At 36.4% G+C, this 23642-nt stretch overlaps 1 protein-coding gene across 10 annotated transcripts in view; it reads right to left on the bottom strand.

Annotated features, from left to right (window-relative positions):
- Positions 1 to 23642, bottom strand: part of LOC141393821 (uncharacterized) — a 501342-nt gene that overhangs the window by 299082 nt on the left and 178618 nt on the right. For all 10 annotated transcript variants that reach the window (XM_073967334.1, XM_073967332.1, XM_073967333.1 and 7 more), the window contains 2 exons: positions 13138 to 13416; positions 7708 to 13070 (listed from right to left, as the gene is read on the bottom strand). In XM_073967334.1, the coding sequence (XP_073823435.1) occupies positions 7708 to 13070; positions 13138 to 13416 (5642 nt within the window). The remainder of the gene's footprint in view (positions 1 to 7707; positions 13071 to 13137; positions 13417 to 23642) is intronic.

A 23642-nucleotide genomic window follows, 5' to 3' on the forward strand; every position in this document is an offset into this window, starting at 1 on the left:
ATTATTTATTAAAGTCCCACAAAAGTCTCACATTATTCTGCAGACAATTTCATAACACACCCTCTCGCTCTCGTGTCTCCCTCTCCCTATATCTTACATATATTTACCACAAAAAAATTCCCTTACAGCAGACAAATTATATCCATACGATTCCCCAATGGAATAACAAAACACAACACACCCAAAATGTCGAAATAAAAGGCACAGCACATGCTGTGACATACAATAAGGATATGTTCGGTTCGTTCGTTCTCCCAAACAAATAACAGCACAAAAGCGAAAAAGGACAAAAATACCATTAAATAAAACAAATGATGATAATACGACGATAGTCCATAAAAATGCCCAAAAATAAGTGATAAACAAAGAGAAGCATTTACTGTATGGCGGCGGCTGTGTTGTGACTGGGCCAAAAAAAGCAAATGTGCCAAAAAGGATAATGAAAAGGCAATAAGAGAGAGAAATAACAAGAGGGAGAGATGGAGAAAACTACTACAAAATGTAAAAGAAACTTGCCGAAAAGTGGAATGAAAAACACAAATAAAAGATAGAAGAAAAAATATTAAAATTCAGCACATTTTTCTGGAAACGAAGTTTTTTATACTCCTTGCAATTATTTGTGCTTTTTTTCTTTCCTTTTTATTCCCGTCTTGTTTTTTTTTTTGTGATACACGTAAAATGAAACTACAACAATAATAATGTCAACGGCATTTCTATGTTGCTGCCACTACCCAGCACTATGCCTACTACAAGTTCTGCTGTTCCTACTACTGGTACTACTGCTGTTGACAGAAGCTTTAGCAAAAAAAGACCTCATTTAATGGGAGAGTTCAACGTTTTTTTTTTGTGTGTGTGTTTGAGGTTAATTGCATTTGTTGTTCTGTGGCAAGTTAGGGAGGAGTTCACATTTATCCTTTTTAAGCCTTTTTTGTGATTCCTCTGTGGCCGCCTATTGTAATATTTAAAGTGAATTTAACTACTCAATTATGCCTAAAAAGGGACAAAATAAGTCAAATGTTTCTTTTTTGGTCCTTCGAGCAAGCAAATTATGTGTCTTATCAAATATTACTGAAGCGTAAAGGTGAAGGCAATCATGAAATAAAGCTTAATGAAACAATGTGTCAGAAAGCCTCTAAAGGATGAACCATAATATATTCATTAACAATATTTTCTTCCTTATTTGTAGGGAAGGGCATTACGCTGGGCCAAAAGAAGATTTTAATATTATTTGCTTAAGGCTGCTAAATTACGTTGAATATAGTACACTGCTTGGCTTTGGACTAAATTTTTGGAACTTTCGGACCATTATGGAGGAAAGTATGAAGAATAAAATTATAACATTGTAATAGAGACAACAATGGATACCTCCGGTAAAACCCTGCGGATTTTTAAAGAATATTTTTTCAAGGCTCCAAAGATCACGTGGATTTTTAAAGAATATTTTTTCAAGGGTCGAAGGGCCCCATGGATTTTGAAGGAATATTTTTTCAAGGGTTGAAGGGCCGCGTGGATTTTTAAAGAATATTTTTTTCAAGGGCCGAAGGACCACGTGGGTTTTTAAGGAATATTTTTCCAAGGCTCGACGTGGTTTTTAAAGAATATTTTTTCAAGGCTCCAAAGACCACGCGGATTTTTAAAGAATGTTTTTTCAAGGCTCCAAAGACCACGCGGATTTTTAAAGAATGTTTTTCAAGGCTCCAAAGACCACGCGGATTTTTAAAGAATATTTTTTCAAGGGTCCAAGGGCCTCGTGGTTGTCTTTATCTTAATTCCTCTTTTTCTTCTTCTTTGTTTGTTTTCATGTTAGAAATGGTCCTCATTTAGGAACCTATGGCCTGTGGCTTGGATTATACTATGACATCATGACATTTCAACACTATCCGAGGAATGATCTTAAACTGGATTATAGGGCTAAAGCATTAACCATTTGTGGAGAAGGTACCACAACGAATGTGCGACATGGCCCATCTTGGAAATATATCTGAAATTGGAAGTTACTCCTTTCAATAGTAATCGTGTTGGTCATTGTGGGGATTTTCAGAGATTTCGAACCATTTTGTCAGGAAGCTTGAACTCGCCCACAAAGAAATTAACGTTGTAATCAGCAAGGAACACTAAGATGTCCTTCGGTAAAAGTTTTAAAATGAGATTCGAAGATCACTTTTGTTGCACTTAAGTATTTGAAATTACAAATAAAAAAATAATTACAAATGGAATAATTCGAATTTCATATGGAATAATTCGAATTATAAATAGAACAATTCGAATTACAAATCAAATGCTACGAATTACAAATAAAATTCTCGAGTTACAATTAAAAATATTCGAATTACAGCTAAAAAAGGTTTAATTTATTATGCTACGAATTACAAATAAAATTCTCGAATTACAATTAAAAATATTCGAATTACATCTAAAAAAGGTGTAGTTTATTGGCCTCGGAACAATTCGTATACTTGACTACGCGAACAAAATTTTTTTAAAAATAAAAATTTTTCTTAAATAGCCTGCCTTCGACCAGGTATTTAAGACATTCTCCTATGGACAGGAGCTAAATTCAGGCACGGGAACAAAATATTTTTTAAATAGAATTTTTTTTATTTATTATTGTCTTTTTAAGACGAAGGCCATTATTTATGAAAGTTTTTAATTAATTAATTGGATTAATCGAGCTAACATGGCCTAAGGAGTTTTGTATTGAAAAATGAATTCTAGCGAAATACCACACACTCAACCATTACGCAACGATCGTATTTGAATGCTAATGGCTAGAAGACAAAGGCTGATTTTGATAACTTCTATTTATACAAACATTTTTACAAATTTGTAATTATGAAGTATTTATTGAAGTCTTTTTCTTTATCAAGTCACCCTAGTGTCTTATCTAGGAATAATTTTCTCAATACATACACATATACAATCAAAGGGGGGTTTCCTTCATGAATTGTAATGCTTTCAGTTTTTGAAATTTTTGGATATCAAGTCGACTAGTTTGTTGATATGATACATTGGCAATGGCTTAGAACGCTGAGATCTCGACAACATTGTCTGTTTGTTGGACAGGACTCAGGTTCAAACCTCAGCCGGGGCAGCCGGGCTCTGCTGTGAAGTTTTTTATTTATTATTGTCTTTTTAGGACGAAGGCCATTATTTAGAAATTTTTTCACTAAGTAGACGGCCTTTAACAAGGGAATTTTCCGAACTTCAGAGACCCATATCTCAAGAAGTATGGACTTTCGAAACAAATGTTATATATATTTGTGATCAGAAAAAAAAATGTCATCCCGATCCGAGCTAAGTCCATATTTATATTAGGCAATTTTCCATGCGGCAATTGTTAGTTTGCAGGAGAGAGAGGTGAGGCATATGGTAACCCTTTGCCTCTCAACACCCTCTCTCTCCCACCAACTGACAATTGCAAGGAAAATTGCCTAATACAAATATGGACTTAGTGGGTAACCTTATGCCTTGGCCGCTGATATTTTAAAAATAAAAATTTTTTAAACAAAAAAATCCGTACGCATCGTCAGTTTTTTTGGCGACTTTATGAGGAGAATCGTCTATTTAAATAAAATATTTTACAAGTTTTTGCACTTTTGCAAAAAAAAAAAGATAACAATTTTAATTTTGTTGTTGATTGTTTTGTGTTTCCTTAGAGGTCTTTCTATAATTTTGCAAATTAAACATAAATATTTTTTGCATTTATTCTCAACGTTTCGTCTTTTTTTGTAAATTCATCAGTTAGACAAAATATTTTGCTGCACTTTTTGGAGGATTTTTTTTTTCACTTAGCGAAGAATTTTGTTGATAAGTGTAAAAGATTAGTTTTTTATGGACACGTATGGTACTCTACATAATTAATGTTTTTAAAAAATTTTACAAAAGGGGTTTAAATTGTTTGCCACTCATTATTTTATTATTTTGTATTTGTTGTAAAATATTATTAGATTTTTGCCGATATATAGGTAAATTATGTATACTGTGTAAGTATTATTATTTATTTTAATTTATTAATATTGATGTTTTATTTATATTTATTTAAAAGTATTTATATTTCTTTACTTTATATTGCCACTGAGATTTTTGCATTTTCTATTTTTCAAAATTTATATATTTCTTAATTCTTCACATTTTTTAATTGTTTTTTAGTTATTTAATTATTATTTAAATTATGTATATGTATATTACATATTTTTATTTGTATATATAGATTTTTAAATTTATATGTAATTTTAGTATTATTTAATTATATTTTTTATTATGTAATTTTTATAATTTTATTATTTTTTACATTATTTTATGTTTATTTAATTTTATATTTATTTGATATTTATTTAATTTTATTTATATATATTATATTATGTTTTTCTACTATTATTGTCATATTATTATTATTTTTTGTATTATGTTTTATGTTTTATATGGCATTAAATGTAGTTTTATTTCTTTATTTACTATTATAATTTTATAATTTTAATTTATTTATTATTATTTTATATTTATCTAATGTTATTTTTTTATATTTATATAATTTTATTTTGTATTATTTTTTATATTGTCATTTTACTTTATGTATATTATTCTTAAAATTTCTCAAAAGTTTGGGTATTTGTATTTTCCAATTCTTCATATTTGTAATTATTTAATTATTTTTTAAATTACGACCCATGCTATTTATTTTTCTATATAGATTTTTAAATTTAAATGTACGTTTACTATTTAATTATTATACTATAACTATTGTTTTATTATATGTATATTAAAAGTAATATTGTTATTATTTTTTATTATAATGTTATTAATATTATTCTTTTCATATTATTTTTTATTTCATATTGTTTTATTTTTTATTTATTTATTTTGTTTTATTTTATTATTTGTATATTATTTTTAAATTTTCTCAAAATTTCGTGTCTTTAGCTTGGATTTATGCTAACGAAGGTGTATACACTTTCATACGGGCAAAATGTGCCTCATCGAAATAATGGTTTTAGACCCCAAGTATGTTTGAACGAAATGTGTTTCAGAAAATTTAGAGTCGATTGAGCAATGTCCGTCCGTCTGTCTGGCTGGCTGGTGCGCACGATAACTCTCGAACGGATGAGCTGATTGGGTCCAAAATTTGGCTATCGCAATATTTTGCCCAAAAATAGTTTAAGTTGGATTATATCGGTCCACGCCTTCCGGTATCTCCCCCACAAAAGTTGGAAAATGTTCGGAAAATTTGTACGTACGATAACTCTAGAAGGGAGTAACCGATTTGGTCTATACTTTGCAAATCGTGGAATGTGTACCAAACTTAGATAATGTTTTAATATAGACTCAATCGACCTACTCCTTCGGGTACCTCCCACACAAAATTTCGGATAAGTTCAGTTTAGGGCCATCTCTCGAATCGCTCTGATTTTTGTCATCCTAATATATCTAACAGATATTGATCAGGTTCGAATATGGACTATATTTGTCTACTCCTTCTGGTACCTCTCACACAAAATTACGGATAAGTTCACTTTAATACCTGCTCTCGAATCACTTTGATTTTTGTTGGAGCAACTTGTATTCGCTGTCTCAATTAAGAAGGTAAAATTTTTTTGAGAAAACAGCCCGAAAGGTGTAAAAAACCCCTATGGCACCATATGTAGTGGCTGGAGAGCACGATAACTCTCGAACTGATCAACCAATTTGGTCCAAAATTTGGCCTTCGTCATATTTTGTCATAGTTACAGTTCGAAGATAGGCAATACCAGTTCACGAATTGAACAAATTTGGTCCAAACTTTGGATCTCCTAATATTTTGTCCAAATTTAGTTTAAATTCTAAAATGGAGGTACGTACCTTAGGGTACCTCTCCCGCAAAAGTTCAACATTTCTTTCTAAGTGCAGTTTAAGGTCTGTTTTAAGATCCTTTGGAAATATAAACCGATACTGTTCGTTGTGGTCCTGTTTACTGCGATATTATATTTCCGTGAACAAGTCCATGCCCCCTGGCATACTGGTCCAAAAGTTATGCGATGACATACTGAAATGACTAAGATCCACTTCCATAAAGGACTATGTCGGTCCATTTTCTTTAAGTACGTCCTCAGCAACACTTTTAAACTTTAATCCTAAACCATATTTTAGTCGGGAAGTTCAAATGTCCAAAAAAGGCACAAAATTCTGAAAAGTTTCAATTTACATAGGCTGAGGGTATATAACTCTGTCGGCATAGCCGACTGATAGGTTTTACTTGTTATATGAATATTGGAGCAGGATGAAGGTTTGGACTGGATAGGGCTTGCAGTGCTGATCACGCCAATATATATATCATGAGCAGGAAGTCCATACTTCCCGAGATATAGGCTACGAAATTTCAAAAAATCCCTTTTTTCATATATAGCCGGCCTTCGGCAGCTGATTTAAGACTTTCTCCTATGGACAGGAACAAATCTCGGCTAACGAGAAAAAAATTTTCCTTCAAACCGAAATTTTTTTTATCATCACTTATGCCTTTTATTACTATATTTTTATTTAATTTTTAAATTTTCTCCAAATTTCGAATTTTTTTAATTTTTCATATTTTTTAATTGTTTAGTTATTATTTAAATTATGAATATATCACACATTTTTTATTTTTCTATATAGATTTTTAAATTTAAATGTAATTTAATTATTTTTATTTTCTTATATTTTTTATTATTATTTTTATTCACACTTATTTTTTATATGTTATATCTTTTTATTATGATTTTATTTACTTTTAATGTAAGCCTTGGATTTATTATTTCATATTTCTTATATATATTTGCATTTTTATTTATTTATATATTTATTATTATTTTGTATATATTTTATATTTATTTTTCCATATTTTTTATTCAGATTTTTTTTATTTTATATAATTTTTTATTTTTTAATATTACATTTTTATATAATTTTTTATAATAAGTACTTATATTATTTTTTATTTACAATCATTGTCATTTTATTATTCGTATTATTTTATTTTTTATATTATTATTATTTAATTTTAGGATTATTTAATGTTATTTTATTATTATTTATTATAGTGCTATTATTATTAATATATTTTGTTAAATATTTTTTATATTATTTTATTTTTATTTAATTCTATTCTATATTTATTTAATTTTATTTTTCATTTATTTTATTTTTTATTGTTTCATTATATTATTTTTATTTTCTATATTATTATTTTATTATAGGCATATAATATTTTTAAATTTCACACAATTTCTGGTCTTTATTTAGCATGTGGATCTTAGATCCTTGGATTTATTATTTCATATTTTTCTACATTATTATTTTTCCATCCTTGGTTTTTCTTTTGAGTTATCGAAGATTTATTTATGATTTAGATTTTCTTGTACTATATTCACTGTTTTTAAACTTTTATTTATAGTTAAATTTTTTAAATTGTTTTTACACATTTTTTTTTCAATTTTAGTCACACTTATTTGTAACCCTTTTACTTTTCCTCCACTCTATTCTTTCATATTTATATTTTTTGTTTTGTTTTTCCTTTTTGTTTCAATTTTTTGTTTAATATTTTTGAAGTTACTTTTTGACACTTTTTACACACTTTTTGCCAAACTCTTTTTTTATGTTTTGTTTTTACACTTCCTTTCACACACTATTCTTTACTATTATTTATTATTTTTTGTTGTTCTTTTGTTATTTTCGTTTGTTTAGTTCTTTCAAACTTACCATTACATCCTTTTGATTCTCTTTATCCAATAAAAATTCCATTGATTTGTGGGGACGACGCACCGAGGCAATTTGCTGATTACCCGTTGCCGATGAACCGGCATTTTTAATTACAACAACTGTGCCATCAGGCCTTACAACAACTTCATCATTATCATCATAATCGACATCATCATCATGGTGACCGGCATTTGCATTATTGTGGCCACCCATGGTGTGGCGCTTATTCGATCCTGTTACACTGACATTTGGACCAATATTCATCAAGGACCGAGTTTTACCCGTTATAACCGTTTCATGTGTATCCAAATTTGTTTCAATTAAACCGATTTTTGGCTCAGCCGTAGAGTTACGCGACGACAAATTATTAAACATTTGAGTTTTTTGCGAGACCGTAGCACGTGAGGGTGATACACCGTCAAAATCATGATGGTTCATGCTGGCGGACATGTTGTGATTGCTTGCATTATTGTTAAAGGACTGAGTGGCAGCATGTGAACGTTCTGCATTGAGAAAATCTTCGGTGCTGCCACGAGGATTAAGTGGAGCCATGTGGGCAGAGAAGGGCTGGGGTGGAGAATCAGCTGTTTGTTGTAGTTCATGGGTGTAAAAACGGCTTGTACATATTTGTTGTTGTTGCTGGGGAGCAGAGTTTGCGCTTTGCTGTTTTTGGGCCAACAATTGTTGTTGTTGCTGGGGTGGTAGGGGTGGTTTGCCGGTTACCTTTTCTTCGTTAGATTTGGATTTTGTGGGTTTTGCGCCCTTTTTGTTTGTTTGTTTAACGGCGTTATTATTTGTCAAGGCATTGCCATTTGTGGTTTGTTGCTGTTGAGAGGAGGCAGCATTGCCATTACTTTCCTTGTGAGATTCAAAAAAGCCAGTTTCATATTTTTCTGGCAAGGGTCCTTTCAAGGGTATGTAAATATAATCCGGTTGAGAGTTTTTGGCCCCAGAAGAAACAGTTTTAATTTGGTTTTTGGAGGAGTTCTTGGCAATTTTTATTGGGGTGCCATTGATTTTCTTGTTGGATTCCGTGGTTTCTGGTGGTTGCTGCTCCTGTTCTTGTTGATCCTTGTTTAATTTGGATTTTTTATTCTTCCTCATGGAAAACCTAAAACCATTGGCAAACCTTGACAGAAAACCCTTGGAGTTGGGGTGTTTTTCATCTGCCTTAAATTTGGATTTCATGATTTCATTGTTGTTGTTGATTTTTGTGGTCGATGAGGAGGAGGACATGGTTGTGGCGGCATTATTTTGGGAAGACATCCTATTGAGATTTTGCACCGACTGTGACTTGGAGGCTGATGTGTGTTGTAGGCTTTCGTTTTCTTGGTGCCGCTGGAATTTATCCAACATTTGCTGGGAGGCGTAGAGTATGTGATGGGCCCGATTAATTGGTGGCTCCGATAATATTGGCAATTGTATACTAATTGGCCGGGCAATAACAATGGTGGGCTTAATTGGTTTCACTTGCGGTTCTTCTTCTTGCCTAATCGTGTTTTCACAACGGTCTACGTGTTTTGTTTTGTCTTGTTTTTTGATTGATTCTGCTTCGTATTCTTGTTTCTCTTGCGTTGTTGTTGGTGGCTTAATATCCGTTTTATTGACGTTTAATGTTTCATTGTTTACGTTCGTTGTTAAACTAAATGTTGCTTTGGTTATAAACATTGAACCATTGTCGTCTTCGTCGTCGGCTTCAGTGTTCCGCTGCGTTCCATTGCCATTTTGTTCCACTTGCTTTTCGTTTGCAATGCTCACTTGTTGGGTTTGTACGACAGCCAGCAATTGTTGTGGTTGTTGTTGTTTTGGGTCGGCTCTCTTACTATCTTGTTGTTGTTGGGGCTCTACTCTCTTACTCTCTTGTTGTTCTTGTTTTGAGAGAGTTCCCTCTTCAGGGGTTTCTCTTTGTTTATTATTGATTAAAGTGGGCAACTCTTTGATCACTGCCTTGTATTTCTCTTTCATTTCCCTCTCTTCATTATTGTGGGGTTGGAAATTATGCTCTTTATTCAATTTCTCTTTCTCTTCTGTCTCTTCTTTATAAAGACTGCCAATAATTTCATTTTCTTTGGTATTTTTCAAAACAACTGCATCGCAATTATCCAATAGCTCATCATCGCTTTCCTCTGAGCCTGCTGCCACCTCCGGCACAATATCGCCATCGTCATGATACTCCTCTGAAGATTGTTCCTGCCATGAATATTTCGAGACCACTGGGCAAAAACTAACTTCTTTGCCAAAAGAAGTCCGCGAACCGGCCGGTAGTAAAATTCCCAATGGCTTTTGGGTCTGGGCAATGTTCAGCTGATGCATAGAATTGGTGGCTGAGGACACAAACAAATCATCCTCAATATCCTGATCCTCCTCCTTTTGATAGGCATTCAAATTCGGGGTGGAGGAAACCAAATTCTTTTTCTTACTTGAATTGGCTTGGCTGTGGAAACGGCGTTTGGGCATGGTCCTGGTCCTGGTTAAATCGGTGTTACTTATTTCCCTGCAATCAAAGTTACATTTCTCCAAACTTTGGGCATAGCTGGTCCTTAGCATGGTGGGATCTTGATCAAACGTGGTGGTTTTGGAGCCTCCTTGCATGAAGGCGGTAAATGAGTTGTAATCCTGCGTCAAGCTATTGGCCTTTTCCTTGTCATGGTGTTCTTGGCGCTTTTGCCGGGCTGGGGGTTTACGTATGACGAGCTGGACATGGTGGACCTCTTGTTGACAAGACTCCCCGTCACTGGCCTCCGTTTCTGAGTGGCTGGAGTTGGAGGTTTTGCGTCTTCTGCTAGGGGGTTTGGGTTTTTCGGGTGCGGAAGCACAATCAACCGTATCCGAGGGTTTGGGGTACTCCCTATCCTTACTAGGTGGCCGATCGTTTAGTATGCTGGCCGTCTTGTCATAGTGTGCCGAAAGCTCATCCAAAAGGAAATTGTTTTTGCAAACCAAATCGGTTTCATAATCCGAGGAAATTCGCTTTTCCGCCATTCTCTGCTCCGCCTCCTCGGCCAATAGGTCCTCTCCAAGTAAAGATAAGTTGTGGTAAGATTGGTGTAATCTGGCCAAATGCGGAACTTGGGGTCTAAAAGCGGTGGTGGTGGTTGTGGTGCTGATGCTGCTCTCAAAACACCAACTGTTACTCCTTTTAAGCGGTGATCCAACTTCTTCCAGCTCCTCACTGTCCGTGGAACTTGATTCGTTGGTATTATTATTTGTGGAATAAATTTGGGTGGAGGTAAATTTTGGCCTGGATTTTTTGTATTTCTTTTTACGTCCCAATTTGTTCAATTCATTCGGTACACTGGAGGTACGTTCTGGCCAATTCTGCATAAGGTTAAGGAAACTCTGACGTCTTCCACAGGCAGGAGAATAATCCGATTCGGAGGTATAATAGGATAAAGGAGATTTTATTTCACTTTCAAAATTAGAACGCGGCGTTTCAACACCTAGTTGCCTGGCAGGAGAATAATCCGTTTCGAAGGTATAAAACGACAAGGGAGATGATTTCACTTCACTTTCAAAGTTTACCGATGACGCGGCGTCCTCACTTAGTTGGAAATATTTTTCTTGTTCTTTAATTTTTAACAATAATTTCTGATGATTCTCAAGGCCCGGAGAACTTGAAACGGGATCTTCTTTTAAATAATTCTTTTCACACAAATTTTCTATAGCACTGAAGCAAAAATTCTTCGGTTCATTGACGTCATCACTTTGTGGTGGTGATCGTTGTGGCCACCGTTGACTTAGATCTTCACCTCCCCGATCGTGGGCAGGTTGGGTGTATACATTATTTTCCGCCGCAAGTTTGGCACTTTCGTTTATTAACACGTCGTCGTCGTCTCCGTACACGTTCTTGTTGTTCTCGTCGTGTTCTGCTTGATTCCCGGCGTTTTCTTCTTGTTTCCCGTTAGATGTTTTCCTTTCACGTAGATCGTTTAAACTAATTCGGAGCATATTTTCTTGGCAATCATAAGCTCTTCGTGTTGGTGGTGGTGGTGGAGACAACGATGCTGTGGAGGTTCTCACCACAGGCATTAGCCAAGTGAAAGAGGCCCGAGATGCGCATGTCGTGGCCGATGAAGAGGAAGATGATGATGAAGATGAGCATGAATTGGCCGTTGCTGATGATGATGCTGAGGATGTGGCTGAATTTTTACTTGATGTGGATGACACCTCGGAGGAGACTGGTGATGGCGAGTGTGTTTGGCTGCGTTGTTGGTGGCGCATGTAATCCACAAGCAGTGGGGAGGTAGGGGGTGTTGCGTAAATTGAAGTATTATTTTTAAATTCTTTAATGGAATGTTGCTTGTTGGCCTTTTCCTCACATTCTACAGCTTCCATTGCTGCTTCTTCATCATGCACTTCTCCTCTCATTGGCAAACTGAAATGATTCTGCTCATGTTGCTGTTGCTGCTGCTGCTGCAGTGACTTATGTTCCATTAACTCCTCATCTTCTTCGCTGAATTTTTCATAATTTTTACACACATTTTGCGATTTACTTCTCCTCAACAGCCCCCCTCCAAAAGGCTCACAATAGCCAGAATCTTCACTCAAATTCTCCGCCGAACTTTTACCTTTTTTACTATTCGACCTTTGGAACTTTTCCACCAAGTCGCCAGGTGACAAAACGGAAGGAGGCCTCGAAGAGCCAGCATCAGAACCGTCAGAGGAGGAAGATTCCGAATCAGATCTCAACTCTGCCAATTTCAAGCCAGATCGAACAAAACTTTCTCCATTTCCACTTGATTCCATGTCATCAAAGTTCAGCTTATCCAAATCATAATAGGTTTGATGTAATCTACCATCCAGCGATTCATATTTCTTGAGCAAAGAAGACTGGGAACCCCTTCGGCTGTTATTGCCCGAATTATTGGCCGAACTAAGCGAATTTCGATTGCTCGAATCGCCCTCATTGGCATTGGGGGACATATCAAAACTAAGCAGCGAAGGTGAGGAATTACCCAAGCTGTTCATACTGGCATGCTGCTCCTGCAGCATTAATTGGCGCTCCAAGGACTCAAATTGTATTAGCGAAGAGGAACGACTCAGGGAATTATAGGACAAAGAATCTGAGTCCGAATAGAAATCATCAAAACCTCCAGCTCCACCAACTCCTCCGGATCTTCTATTACCCAAACTGTTCCTCTGTGGCAATGAAAGCTGCTGCTGCGTACCAGATTGGGCGCCATTACCCCACGAGTCTCTTGAGAAATTTTCATAATTTAAAAACCTTTCCAGGCTATTGTTTTTGTTGTCACCACCATACAGAGGGCGCCTAAGCACCACCTCATCTTCATTTGTGGGATCTTCACAGCGCCTGGCCCTTTTGGCTGGACACAAAATATCTCTTTCGGAATTAGAATCGTTATCTGCAAAGGGAGAAAGAAAAAACACATTAATAAAAAGCGTTCCACATGATTGTTGTCAAAGACTTACCCTTTGTTATTTCGACTCTAATTACAGAACCTGTGTCCGACTCAGCAGAGCTATAAAAACTACTGTTATTTCTGCCACCATTTGCTGCACTGCAAAGACTTTCTTCACCCTCAATGCAACCATCATCATCATCACCATCGCCACCACATCCGCCGCCACCGCTATCACTTAATTGGGAATCATATTGATTCCACGAGTTATATGCATATTCTTCATCTTCGGAGGTTTCTTCCATAATGGGTTCCAACATTTGGCGGGATGAGGACAAATATATGGCATCTAAAAAAGAGAGGAGAAAATTTATTAATAAAAAAATAAATTAAAAAAATAGGTACAATTTTTAAAAATGAAGATTATCCAGGCCACATCAGAAATGTCATAATGGGACCATAAAAACGCCCTTTCTTTCAGAGAGGGTCTATAGAAGCACCCTTTCTTTCAGGGACTATGGAAGCACCCTTTGTTCCACAAAGGGTCTATAGAATTAAAACAAAATATGGTTGAATAATTCGTGGATTTTTTAACAAATACTAGCCAATAATTCGTGGATTTTTTAACAAATATTTGTCAATAATTCGTGGATTTTTTAAAGATAATTTTCAATAATTCGTAGATTTTTTAAAAAATATTTTTCAAAAATTCGAGTGTTTTTAAAAGTATTTTTCAAAAATTCGAGTTTTTTTAAAACAATTTTTCTCAAAAATTTCGCGATTTTTTAAAAATTATTTTTCAATAATTCGTGAATTTTTTAAAAAATATTTTTCAATAATTCGTGGATTTTTCTAAATATTTTTCAATAATTCGTGGTTTTTCTTAAAAAAAAAAATCAATAATTAGTGGATTTTTTAAAAATTATTTTTCAATAATTCGAGGATTTTTTAAAAATTATTTTTCAATAATTCGAGGATTTTTAAACAAATGTTTTTCAATTATTAGGCGATTTGTTAAAACATGTGTTTCAATAATTCGTGGATTTTTTAAAAAATATTTCTCATTAATTCGTAGATATTTTAATTAATATTTTTCAATTATTGGGCAATTTGTTAAAACATATGTTTCAATAATTCGTGGATTTTTTAAAAAATATTTCTCATTAATTCGTAGATATTTTAACAAATATTTTTCAGTAATTCGTGGATTTTTTAAAAAAATATTTTCAATAATTATTGGATTTTTAAAAAATAATAATAATAATAATTGGAGGATTTTTAAACAAATGTTTTTCAATTATTGGGCGATTTGTTAAAACATATGTTTCAATAATTCGTGGATTTTTTAAAAAATATTTCTCATTAATTCGTAGATATTTTAACAAATATTTTTCAATAATTTGTGGATTTAAAAAAAAATATTTTCAATAATTAGTGGATTTAAAAAAAAAAATATTTTCAATAATTAGTGTATTTTTAAAAAAATATTTTTCATTAATTCGTGGATTTTTTAAAAAATCTATTTCAATAATTCGTGGATTTTTTAAAAAATCTTTTTCAATAAATCTGGATTTTTTAAAAATATTTTTCAATAAATCGTGGATTTTTTAAAAATATTTTTCTATAATTCGTGGATTTTTTAAAAAATATTTTTCAATAATCGTGGATTTTTTAAAAAAATATTTTTCTATAATTCGTGGATTTTTTAAAAAATATTTTTCTATAATTCGTGGATTTTTTAAAAAATATTTTTCTATTAATCGGGAATTTTTTAAAAAATATTTTTCAAAAATTCGTGGATTTTTTAAAAAATATTTGTCAAAAATTAGTGGATTTTTTAAAAAAAATATTTTTCAATAATTCGTGGATTTTATAAAAATATTTGTCAAAAATTCGTGGATTTTTAAAAAATTATTTTTTCAATAATTCGTTGATTTTTTAAAAAATATTTTCAAAAATTCGTGGATTTTTTAAAAAATATTTGTCAAAAATTAGTGGATTTTTTAAAAAAAAATATTTTTCAATAATTCGTGGATTTTATAAAAAATATTTGTCAAAAATTCGTGGATTTTTAAAAAATTATTTTTCAATAATTCGTTGATTTTATAAAAAATATTTTTCAAAAATTCGTGGATTTTTTAAAAAATATTTGTCAAAAATATAGGGTCTATAGAAGCACCCTTTGTACCACAATTGGTTGGGCTATAGAAGCACCCTTTGTACCACAATTGGTCTATAAAAGCACCCTTTGTACCACAATTGGTCTATAGAAGCACCCTCGGTACCACAATTGGTCTATAGAAGCACCCTTTGTACCACAATTGGTCTATAGAAGCACCCTTTGTACCACAATTGGTCTATAAAAGCACCCTTTGTACCACAATTGGTCTATAGAAGCACCCTTTGTACCACAATTGGTTGGGCTATAGAAGCACCCTTTGTACCACAATTGGTCTATAGAAGCACCCTTTGTACCACAATTGGTCTATAGAAGCACCCTTTGTACCACAATTGGTCTATAAAAGCACCCTTTGTACCACAATTGGTCTATAGAAGCACCCTTGGTACCACAATTGGTCTATAGAAGCACCCTTTGTACCACAATTGGTCTATAGAAGCACCCTTTGTACCACAATTGGTCTATAAAAGCACCCTTTGTACCACAATTGGTCTATAGAAGCACCCTTTCTACCACAATTGGTTGGGCTATAGAAGCACCCTTTGTACCACAATTGGTTGGGCTATAGAAGCACCCTTTGTACCACAATTGGTCTATAGAAGCACCCTTTGTACCACAATTGGTCTATAAAAGCACCCTTTGTACCACAATTGGTCTATAGAAGCACCCTTTCTACCACAATTGGTTGGGCTATAGAAGCACCCTTTGTACCACAATTGGTCTATAGAAGCACCCTTTGTACGACAATTGGTCTATAGAAGCACCCTTTGTACCACAATTGGTCTATAAAAGCACCCTTTGTACCACAATTGGTCTATAGAAGCACCCTCGGTACCACAATTGGTCTATAGAAGCACCCTTTGTACCACAATTGGTCTATAGAAGCACCCTTTGTACCACAATTGGTCTATAAAAGCACCCTTTGTACCACAATTGGTCTATAGAAGCACCCTTTGTACCACAATTGGTTGGGCTATAGAAGCACCCTTTGTACCACAATTGGTCTATAGAAGCACCCTTTGTACGACAATTGGTCTATAGAAGCACCCTTTGTACCACAATTGGTCTATAAAAGCACCCTTTGTACCACAATTGGTCTATAGAAGCACCCTTGGTACCACAATTGGTCTATAGAAGCACCCTTTGTACCACAATTGGTCTATAGAAGCACCCTTTGTACCATAATTGGTCTATAAAAGCACCCTTTGTACCACAATTGGTCTATAGAAGCACCCTTTCTACCACAATTGGTTGGGCTATAGAAGCACCCTTTGTACCACAATTGGTCTATTGAAGCACCCTTTGTACGACAATTGGCCTACAGAAGCACCCTTTATACCACAATGGGTCTATAGAAGCACCCTTTATACCACAATCGGTCTATAGAAGCACCCTTTGTTACTTGAAAGCACCGTTTCTTTCAGAAAGGGTCTCTAGAAGCACCCTTTCATTCGAAAAGGTTCTCTAGAAGCACCCTTTCATTCGGAAAGGGTCTCTAGAAGCACCCTTTCATTCGGAAAGGTTCTCTAGAAGCACCCTTTCATTCGGAAAGGGTCTCTAGAAGCACCCTTTCATTCGGAAAGGTTCTCTAGAAGCACCCTTTCATTCGGAAAGGTTCTCTAGAAGCACCCTTTCATTCAGAAAAATTCTCTAGAAGCACCCTTTCATTCAGAAAGGTTCTCCAGAAGCACCCTTTCATTCAGAAAGGGTCTACAGAAGCACCCTTTCATTCAGAAAGGGTCTATAGAAGCACCCTTTCATTCAGAAAGGGTCTCTAGAAACACCCTTTCATTCGGAAGGGGTCTCTAGAAGCACCCCTTCATTCGGAAAGGGTCTATAGAAGCACCTTTCATTCGGAAAGGGTCTATAGAAGCACCCGTTCTTTCAGAAAGGGTCTGCAGAAGCACTCTTTCTTTATGAAAGGGTTTGTAGAAGCACCTCTTCATTCAGAAAGGGTTTGTAGAAGCACCTCTTCATTCAGAAAGGGTCTATAAAAGCACGCTTTCTTTCAGAAAAAGGTCTATAGGAGCACCCTTTCATTGAGAAAAGGTCTACAGCAGCACCCTTTCTTTCAGAAAAGGTCTATAGAAGTGAACTTCTTTCAGAAAGCGACTATAGAAGCACCCTTTCTTTCATAGAGGGACTATAGAAGCACCCTTTCTTTCATAGAGGGACTATAGAAGCACCCTTTCTTTCATAGAGGGACTATAGAAGCACCCTTTCTTTCATAGAGGGACTATAGAAGCACCCTTTCTTTCATAGAGGGACTATAGAAGCACCCTTTGTTCCACAATGGGTCTAAAGAAGCACCCATTGTTCCACAAAGTGTCTACAGAAGCACCTGTTGTTCCACAGGGGGTCAATAGAAGAACCCTTTGTTGGTATGAAAGCACCGTTTTTTTCAGAAAGGGTCTCTAGAAGCACCCTTTCATTCCGAAAGGGTCTCTAGAAACACCCTTTCATTCGAAAGGGTCTCTAGAAGCACCCTTTCATTCCGAAAGGGTCTCTAGAAACACCCTTTCATTCGAAAGGGTCTATAGAAGCACCCATTCTTTCCGAAAGGGTCTATAGAAGCACCCATTCTTTCAGAAAGGGTCTCTAGAAACACCCTTTCATTCCGAAAGGGTCTATAGAAGCACCCTTTCATTCGAAAAGGGTCTATAGAAGCACCCTTTCATTCGAAAAGGGTCTATAGAAGCACCCTTTCATTCCGAAAGGGTCTATAGAAGCACCCTTTCATTCGGAAAGGGTCTATAGAAGCACCCTTTCCTTCAAAAAAATTTCTATAGAAGCACCCTTTCTTTCAGAAAAATGTCTATAGAAGCACCCTTTCTTTCAAAAAAGGTATATCGAAGAACCCTTTCTTTCAGAAGAAGGCTGTAGAAGCACCCTTTCTTCCATAGAGGGACTATAGAAGCACCCTTTGTTCCACAAAGGGTCTAAAGAAACACCCTTTGTTCCACAATGGGTCTAAAGAAGCACTCTTTGTTTACAAAGGATCTAAAGAAGCACCCTTTGTTCCACAAAGGTCTGCAGAAGCAATTATTGTTCCACAGAGGGTCAATAGAAGAACCCTTTGGTGCTATAAAAGCAGCGTTTCTTTTAGAAAGGGTGTCTAGAAGCACCCTTTCTTTCAGAAAAGGTCTAAGAACAAAAATATACACATTGGGCGCCATATAAACGAGAATTTAAGAAACGTTCCAAGCTGTTGATTTCAGTTTTCTGTTGCTTTGGAAGCAGAAAATACGGTGAATCTTAAAGCCATCACCCTTCCGATGTTTTTGTAGTGGGCTATATGGATTGGTTATCTGTTTATTGCATACTATTTCCCCAAAGTTGAGCACAGAGCGTAGCGGAAAGGACGTTCCGAGACATCATCACTACTGCAACCGCTCGCCATATCCGTGCTGGTCGAATACCCGAAGCAAGACCAAACTTCCCAGCAGAGGCGACGGGATTAGCAAATGAGCGTGATGAGCTTCGTCGAACCAACCCCAACCCCACCACAGTTTACAATGGATGATGTTGCCAATGCCATCAGGAACGCTAAATCATCCAAAGCGTTGGGCCCAGATGGAATCTCCATGGTAATGCTGAAGCAGCTGGATGAGCCAGGAGTGGAGTATCACACTAAAGTTCTCAACTTATCGTTATCCACCCTCATTGTTCCCGAAATCTGGAAAATGAGAATGTTGGTCCCACTACGGAAGCCCGGCAAGGATGCCAGCAAAAGTGAATCGTACAGGCCGATTTCCCTTTTGTCGCCCGTAGCAAAGACCCTTGAGGCCTTAGTCCTCCCCAGTATCAGAAATAGCTATGATTGCACGATCCTGGCGTCAGGTAACTATCCTGATGACATCTGTGAGGGACTGAACAACTATTTAACCGATCTTACCACCTTTTTCCATTCGAGGAATATGCAGATTTCCGCCACAAAATCAACAGCCACTCTGTTCACCACATGGACAGCGCAGTTTGGAAGAGAATTGAATGTCGTGGTCGACGGTAGCAGAATTTGGACCACAAACTGTCCCAAAAATTTAGGGGTCACATTCGACACTACTTTCAAGTTATGCACGCACGCCACAGCTATCTGCGACAAACTGAAATGTAGGAACAAGGTCCTCAAGTCCCTAGCCGGCAGCACTTGGGGTGCAGATAAAGAAACCTTGTTGACCACATATAACGCGATAGGTCGGTCTGTGGTTAGCTATGCGGCGCGACGAATTGGAAAAAGATTTAAACCTGTCAGAATGCCGCCCTGTGAACAGCAACAGGGTGCCTCCTCAAGTCTTCAGTGGACCATATACATGAGGAGGCAAAGATTCTTCCAGTAAAGCAACACAATGAGATGCTTTCGTTGCAGTACTTGCTTGGGTGTTACCGTGAGAGCCATCCCAATCACGATCTGCTGGCTAGGCATATCAGGAAGAATATTCATGCTCTAGAGAGGGAGGTCTAACAATATAGGAGAGACCCCTAGATCAACAGGCATATCAAGCAGGTTCAAATAGTATTCACACACATCCCCCAGAGCCAGATTGAACAGAAGAACGAACATACAAACATAATAATAAACAATGTTACAACAACAACATAGGGAGCATCCAAACCTCCTACTTAGCGGCGATTACCAAAACATGTTTTGCTGCAAAGAAAGTTGTACACGTTGGGCGCCATTTAAACAAGAACTTAAAAAGCCTTCCAAGCTCTTGAAGCATCCTCCTGATGATTTTATAGAAAAATACTAAAGGTAATCGGCGTTAAATAGGAGATTTATATGTGCACCATAACCAGATACCCAATCCATCTAATGATTGGGTATCTGGTTATGGTGCACATATAAATCTCCTATTTAACGCCGATTACCTTTAGTATTTTTTACTGCCGCAACAGAAGTTGTACACGTTGTGCGCCATTTAACCAAGAATTTAAAAAGCGTTCGTACTAGCTGTGGGTCGAATTATTCTACTGCTTTGGAAGCTGAAAATGCCGTGAGGCTTGATACTTTATAGTCTATTAGGTGAATTTGGTGCCTGGTTTTCGTACATTTCAAGGGTTGCTAGGGATTTATCGGCTTATGAGACCATCATGACAAGAAGACGAACGAACACGCTACATGTTGATTTAGCAAAATCCCAGAGGTATGTCAATGCAGATATTTCCTGCAGGGAGAGACGACTCCCTTGTCCCATCAACTTTTGCCAAAGGAGACATGAAGTGGTGACGGATGGACCATGATGGTAGTCTTATCACTGGCTTGTGTTCAAGTGCTAGGCCCTGTTCACCACATCGGTCCGGTGCGGGGCCTATCTAAAACTCTAGTCTTTTCTATTGCTCAGACACCCGGTTGTTAATGCAACTCCACTTTCGAAGACACTCCCTGTGGTTTTGGTAAATCCACCGCCTCCATGATTCTCCCACAATGGGAGCCGACACCATCAACTAAAAGTCTAGGTCCAAGGAGATGGGAGGATATGATGTCCGTGGTCCCAAAACTAAGCTTCTCGTACGGCATTGTCACCAGATAGCTACTACCAAACGGTGCTGGAAAAGACAAGAAGGACTATTGAATGCAACCTCCTGCAATATTGCTATCATGGCGACAATTATAATATCAATTCTGAGTGGAGTTTCGGAATTTGAAATCGCCAAAGTATACATACCGCCTCTGTCAACAGCCTTGGGCCCAGCTATCAACCTTCGATATCCCATTTCCTGGATGCTGACTCTCGATTTCAATGTCTACCATGAAATATTGCGCTCTCTCTGACTCTGGTGGCAATTACATTGCAGAACAAATCGACTCTTCTCAATTCTCGCCGACATCCCAACCAGGATCATCTGGCATTACCATAGTAAACGCGTTCCTTCTCCAATTTACATACTGACAAACGCATGTATCCCTAGCGTCAGATCACATCCCGATTCTCATTACGGTTGGAAATTCCCGTGAATTTGTGAAGCCACAGAGGAGCCGCTCATACATTGATTACAATAAAAGCAATTGGCATGACTTCATGAATGACATAGACAACGTCATCGGTCTACAGCCGCCTCTTTCATGTGTCAGACAGGGAGAACCGTTTTAACAACCATCATCCTACGAGCGGCCAAACGTTCCATTTCAGTAGGCCTAAGAGCTACTGTGCCATTTGCAGAACAACGAGATGAGGTGCGCTAGTAATCTCCAGATGATCCAAGAATCCACACTCTATCCGACGAAATCAACAACCTCGTTAACCAACATCGCAGGGAGATATGTGTGAAACATCTGAAGAACTGTGAAGCTGGTTCATACAAGCTCCAGGCGAATTTATGGAGTCAGAGAGGAGCCGTTCATACATTGAAATTGGCATGACTTCATGAATAACATAGACAACGTCATCAGTTTGCGCCTCTTTCATGTGCCAGACAGGGAGAACGGTTTTAACAACCATCATCCTACGAGCGGCCAAACGTTCCTTTTCAGTACGCCTAAGAGCGAGCTACTGCGCCATTCGCAGAACAACGAGATGAGGTTCGCTAGTAATCTCCAGATGATCCAAGGATCCACACTCTATCCAACGAAATCAACAACCTCGTTAACCAGCATCGCAGGAAGATATGAGCGAAACATCTGAAGAACTGTGATGAAGCTGCTTCATACAAGCTCCAGGCCACAGTAAAGAGTGTTACAGGAGCCGAACACGAAGAGAAGAAATATCATTGTTTCGGAAGTGCAGACATCATTGATGTGAAAAAATGTGCACTAAAGTTTTGAAAGCAATTTTTTGCACGTCGGCTTTTTTGCAGCAATCCTCACTCTATCGGCCAATAAGTCAGTGTTTCCGGGTTTTTTAATTTGGAGAGGATAATTCCGCTACCAAAACCTGACAAACCAGTTAGCTAAGCAGATTCATATCGTCAAATCCCCCTCTTGCCAAGGTTTTGGAATCTCGGCAGTTGCCTAGCATGACTGAACCACTTCCTGCAGCACATCAAAAGCTTGTATTTATGGATTCCCGACATCCAGCATGAATTCAAAAAGGTTCACTGTCCTTACAGATGTCGTGAACAGCATTAAAAACGGATTGAAAAAGGCTCACAGCCCTCACAGATAAATAAGACCGAACAAACTATTGTAGTAGCCTTAGACTTGTCAAAGGCATTTGACAAAGTCGTTCATGCAGTGTTGTTTGGCGACATCTTGAACTCCACATTGGCTAGGATGATTATTTTATTATTTATTTGAGTATTTGCGAGTTCTTGCAACTACTTGCAAGTACTTCTCCTTTCTCTTTTACTGAACAAGTTTGTTATCGAACAGCATTTTGTAAAAGTTTGTCAAAATTTGTAAAAAATTTTGAGTTATCGTACAGACCTAATGTAATTAATAGGGTGGTCGATGTCGGATTTTTTATGCGTCATCCCCTAAATTATGTAGTTTTGTTAGTTTTTTAGATTGCCAAATTTTGAACAATGGGAATATTTTAACACGTGCCACTGGGGCGTCAAAGTTTCCATAGAAATTTGGTAGGGGCAAAGGTGAAATTTTCCGAAATTGCCCTAAAGGCAACATTTATTGTCCAATGGAAATGTCCATTCCGTTTCGTAGCGAATTATTTTCTGAAGAAGATTCATACTTGCGAAGTCCAACAAGCTGTCAACATATATGAAGTCAGCCGTGTCCCACAGCAACATCTTCTAGTGGTTGCAAACGTCGAACGGCTTCTTTGGTTCCTCCAGACATTCTTCATAATATACAAGTTTGTGGCTTATTTATGTCCTAGAAAAGATCTTTAATATATACTCTTTTTGTGGCATCTTTGGGTCTTCGGAAAAATCTTCAAAACATACACGATTTGTGGCCTCTTTGGGTCCTCTGCAAAATCTTCCAAATACGCATATTTAGTGTCTACTTTGAGTCCCCCTAAAATGTTTATGGCCTCTTTGGGTCCTCACAAAAATCTTCCAAATATACACGTATGGCCGGCTTTTTGGGTCCCTTCAAAAAGTTTTTAAATACATATATAAATTTTGTGGCCGTTTAGGGTCCTCGGAAAATTTTCTTTAATATACCCGTTTTGCGGCCTTTTAGGGTCCTCGGAAATTTTTCTAAAATATACCCGTTTTGCGGCTTTTTAGGGTCCTCGGAAAATTTTCTAAAATATACCCGTTTTACGGCCTCTTTGGGTCTTTGATATGGTAATCTACCAAAATTTGAGGATATTTAGCCTTTCTCAGCGTTAAGATGTGCAACACAGGCCTCGTAAAACATACCTGCCGGACAAACGTAATTTCACTATGTAAGACCTGGAAGCATAACACTTATAACCCGCTTCGTTGCTGTGATTTAAAGGCTAGGCCTTAACTTGGATACCCATAAACTTGGATAATTTAAAGATTTTTTTTAA

This window comes from Musca autumnalis, unplaced genomic scaffold, assembly GCF_047663935.1.
Source record: "Musca autumnalis isolate F117 unplaced genomic scaffold, ASM4766393v1 scaffold_2, whole genome shotgun sequence".
NCBI lineage: Eukaryota > Metazoa > Arthropoda > Insecta > Diptera > Muscidae > Musca > Musca autumnalis.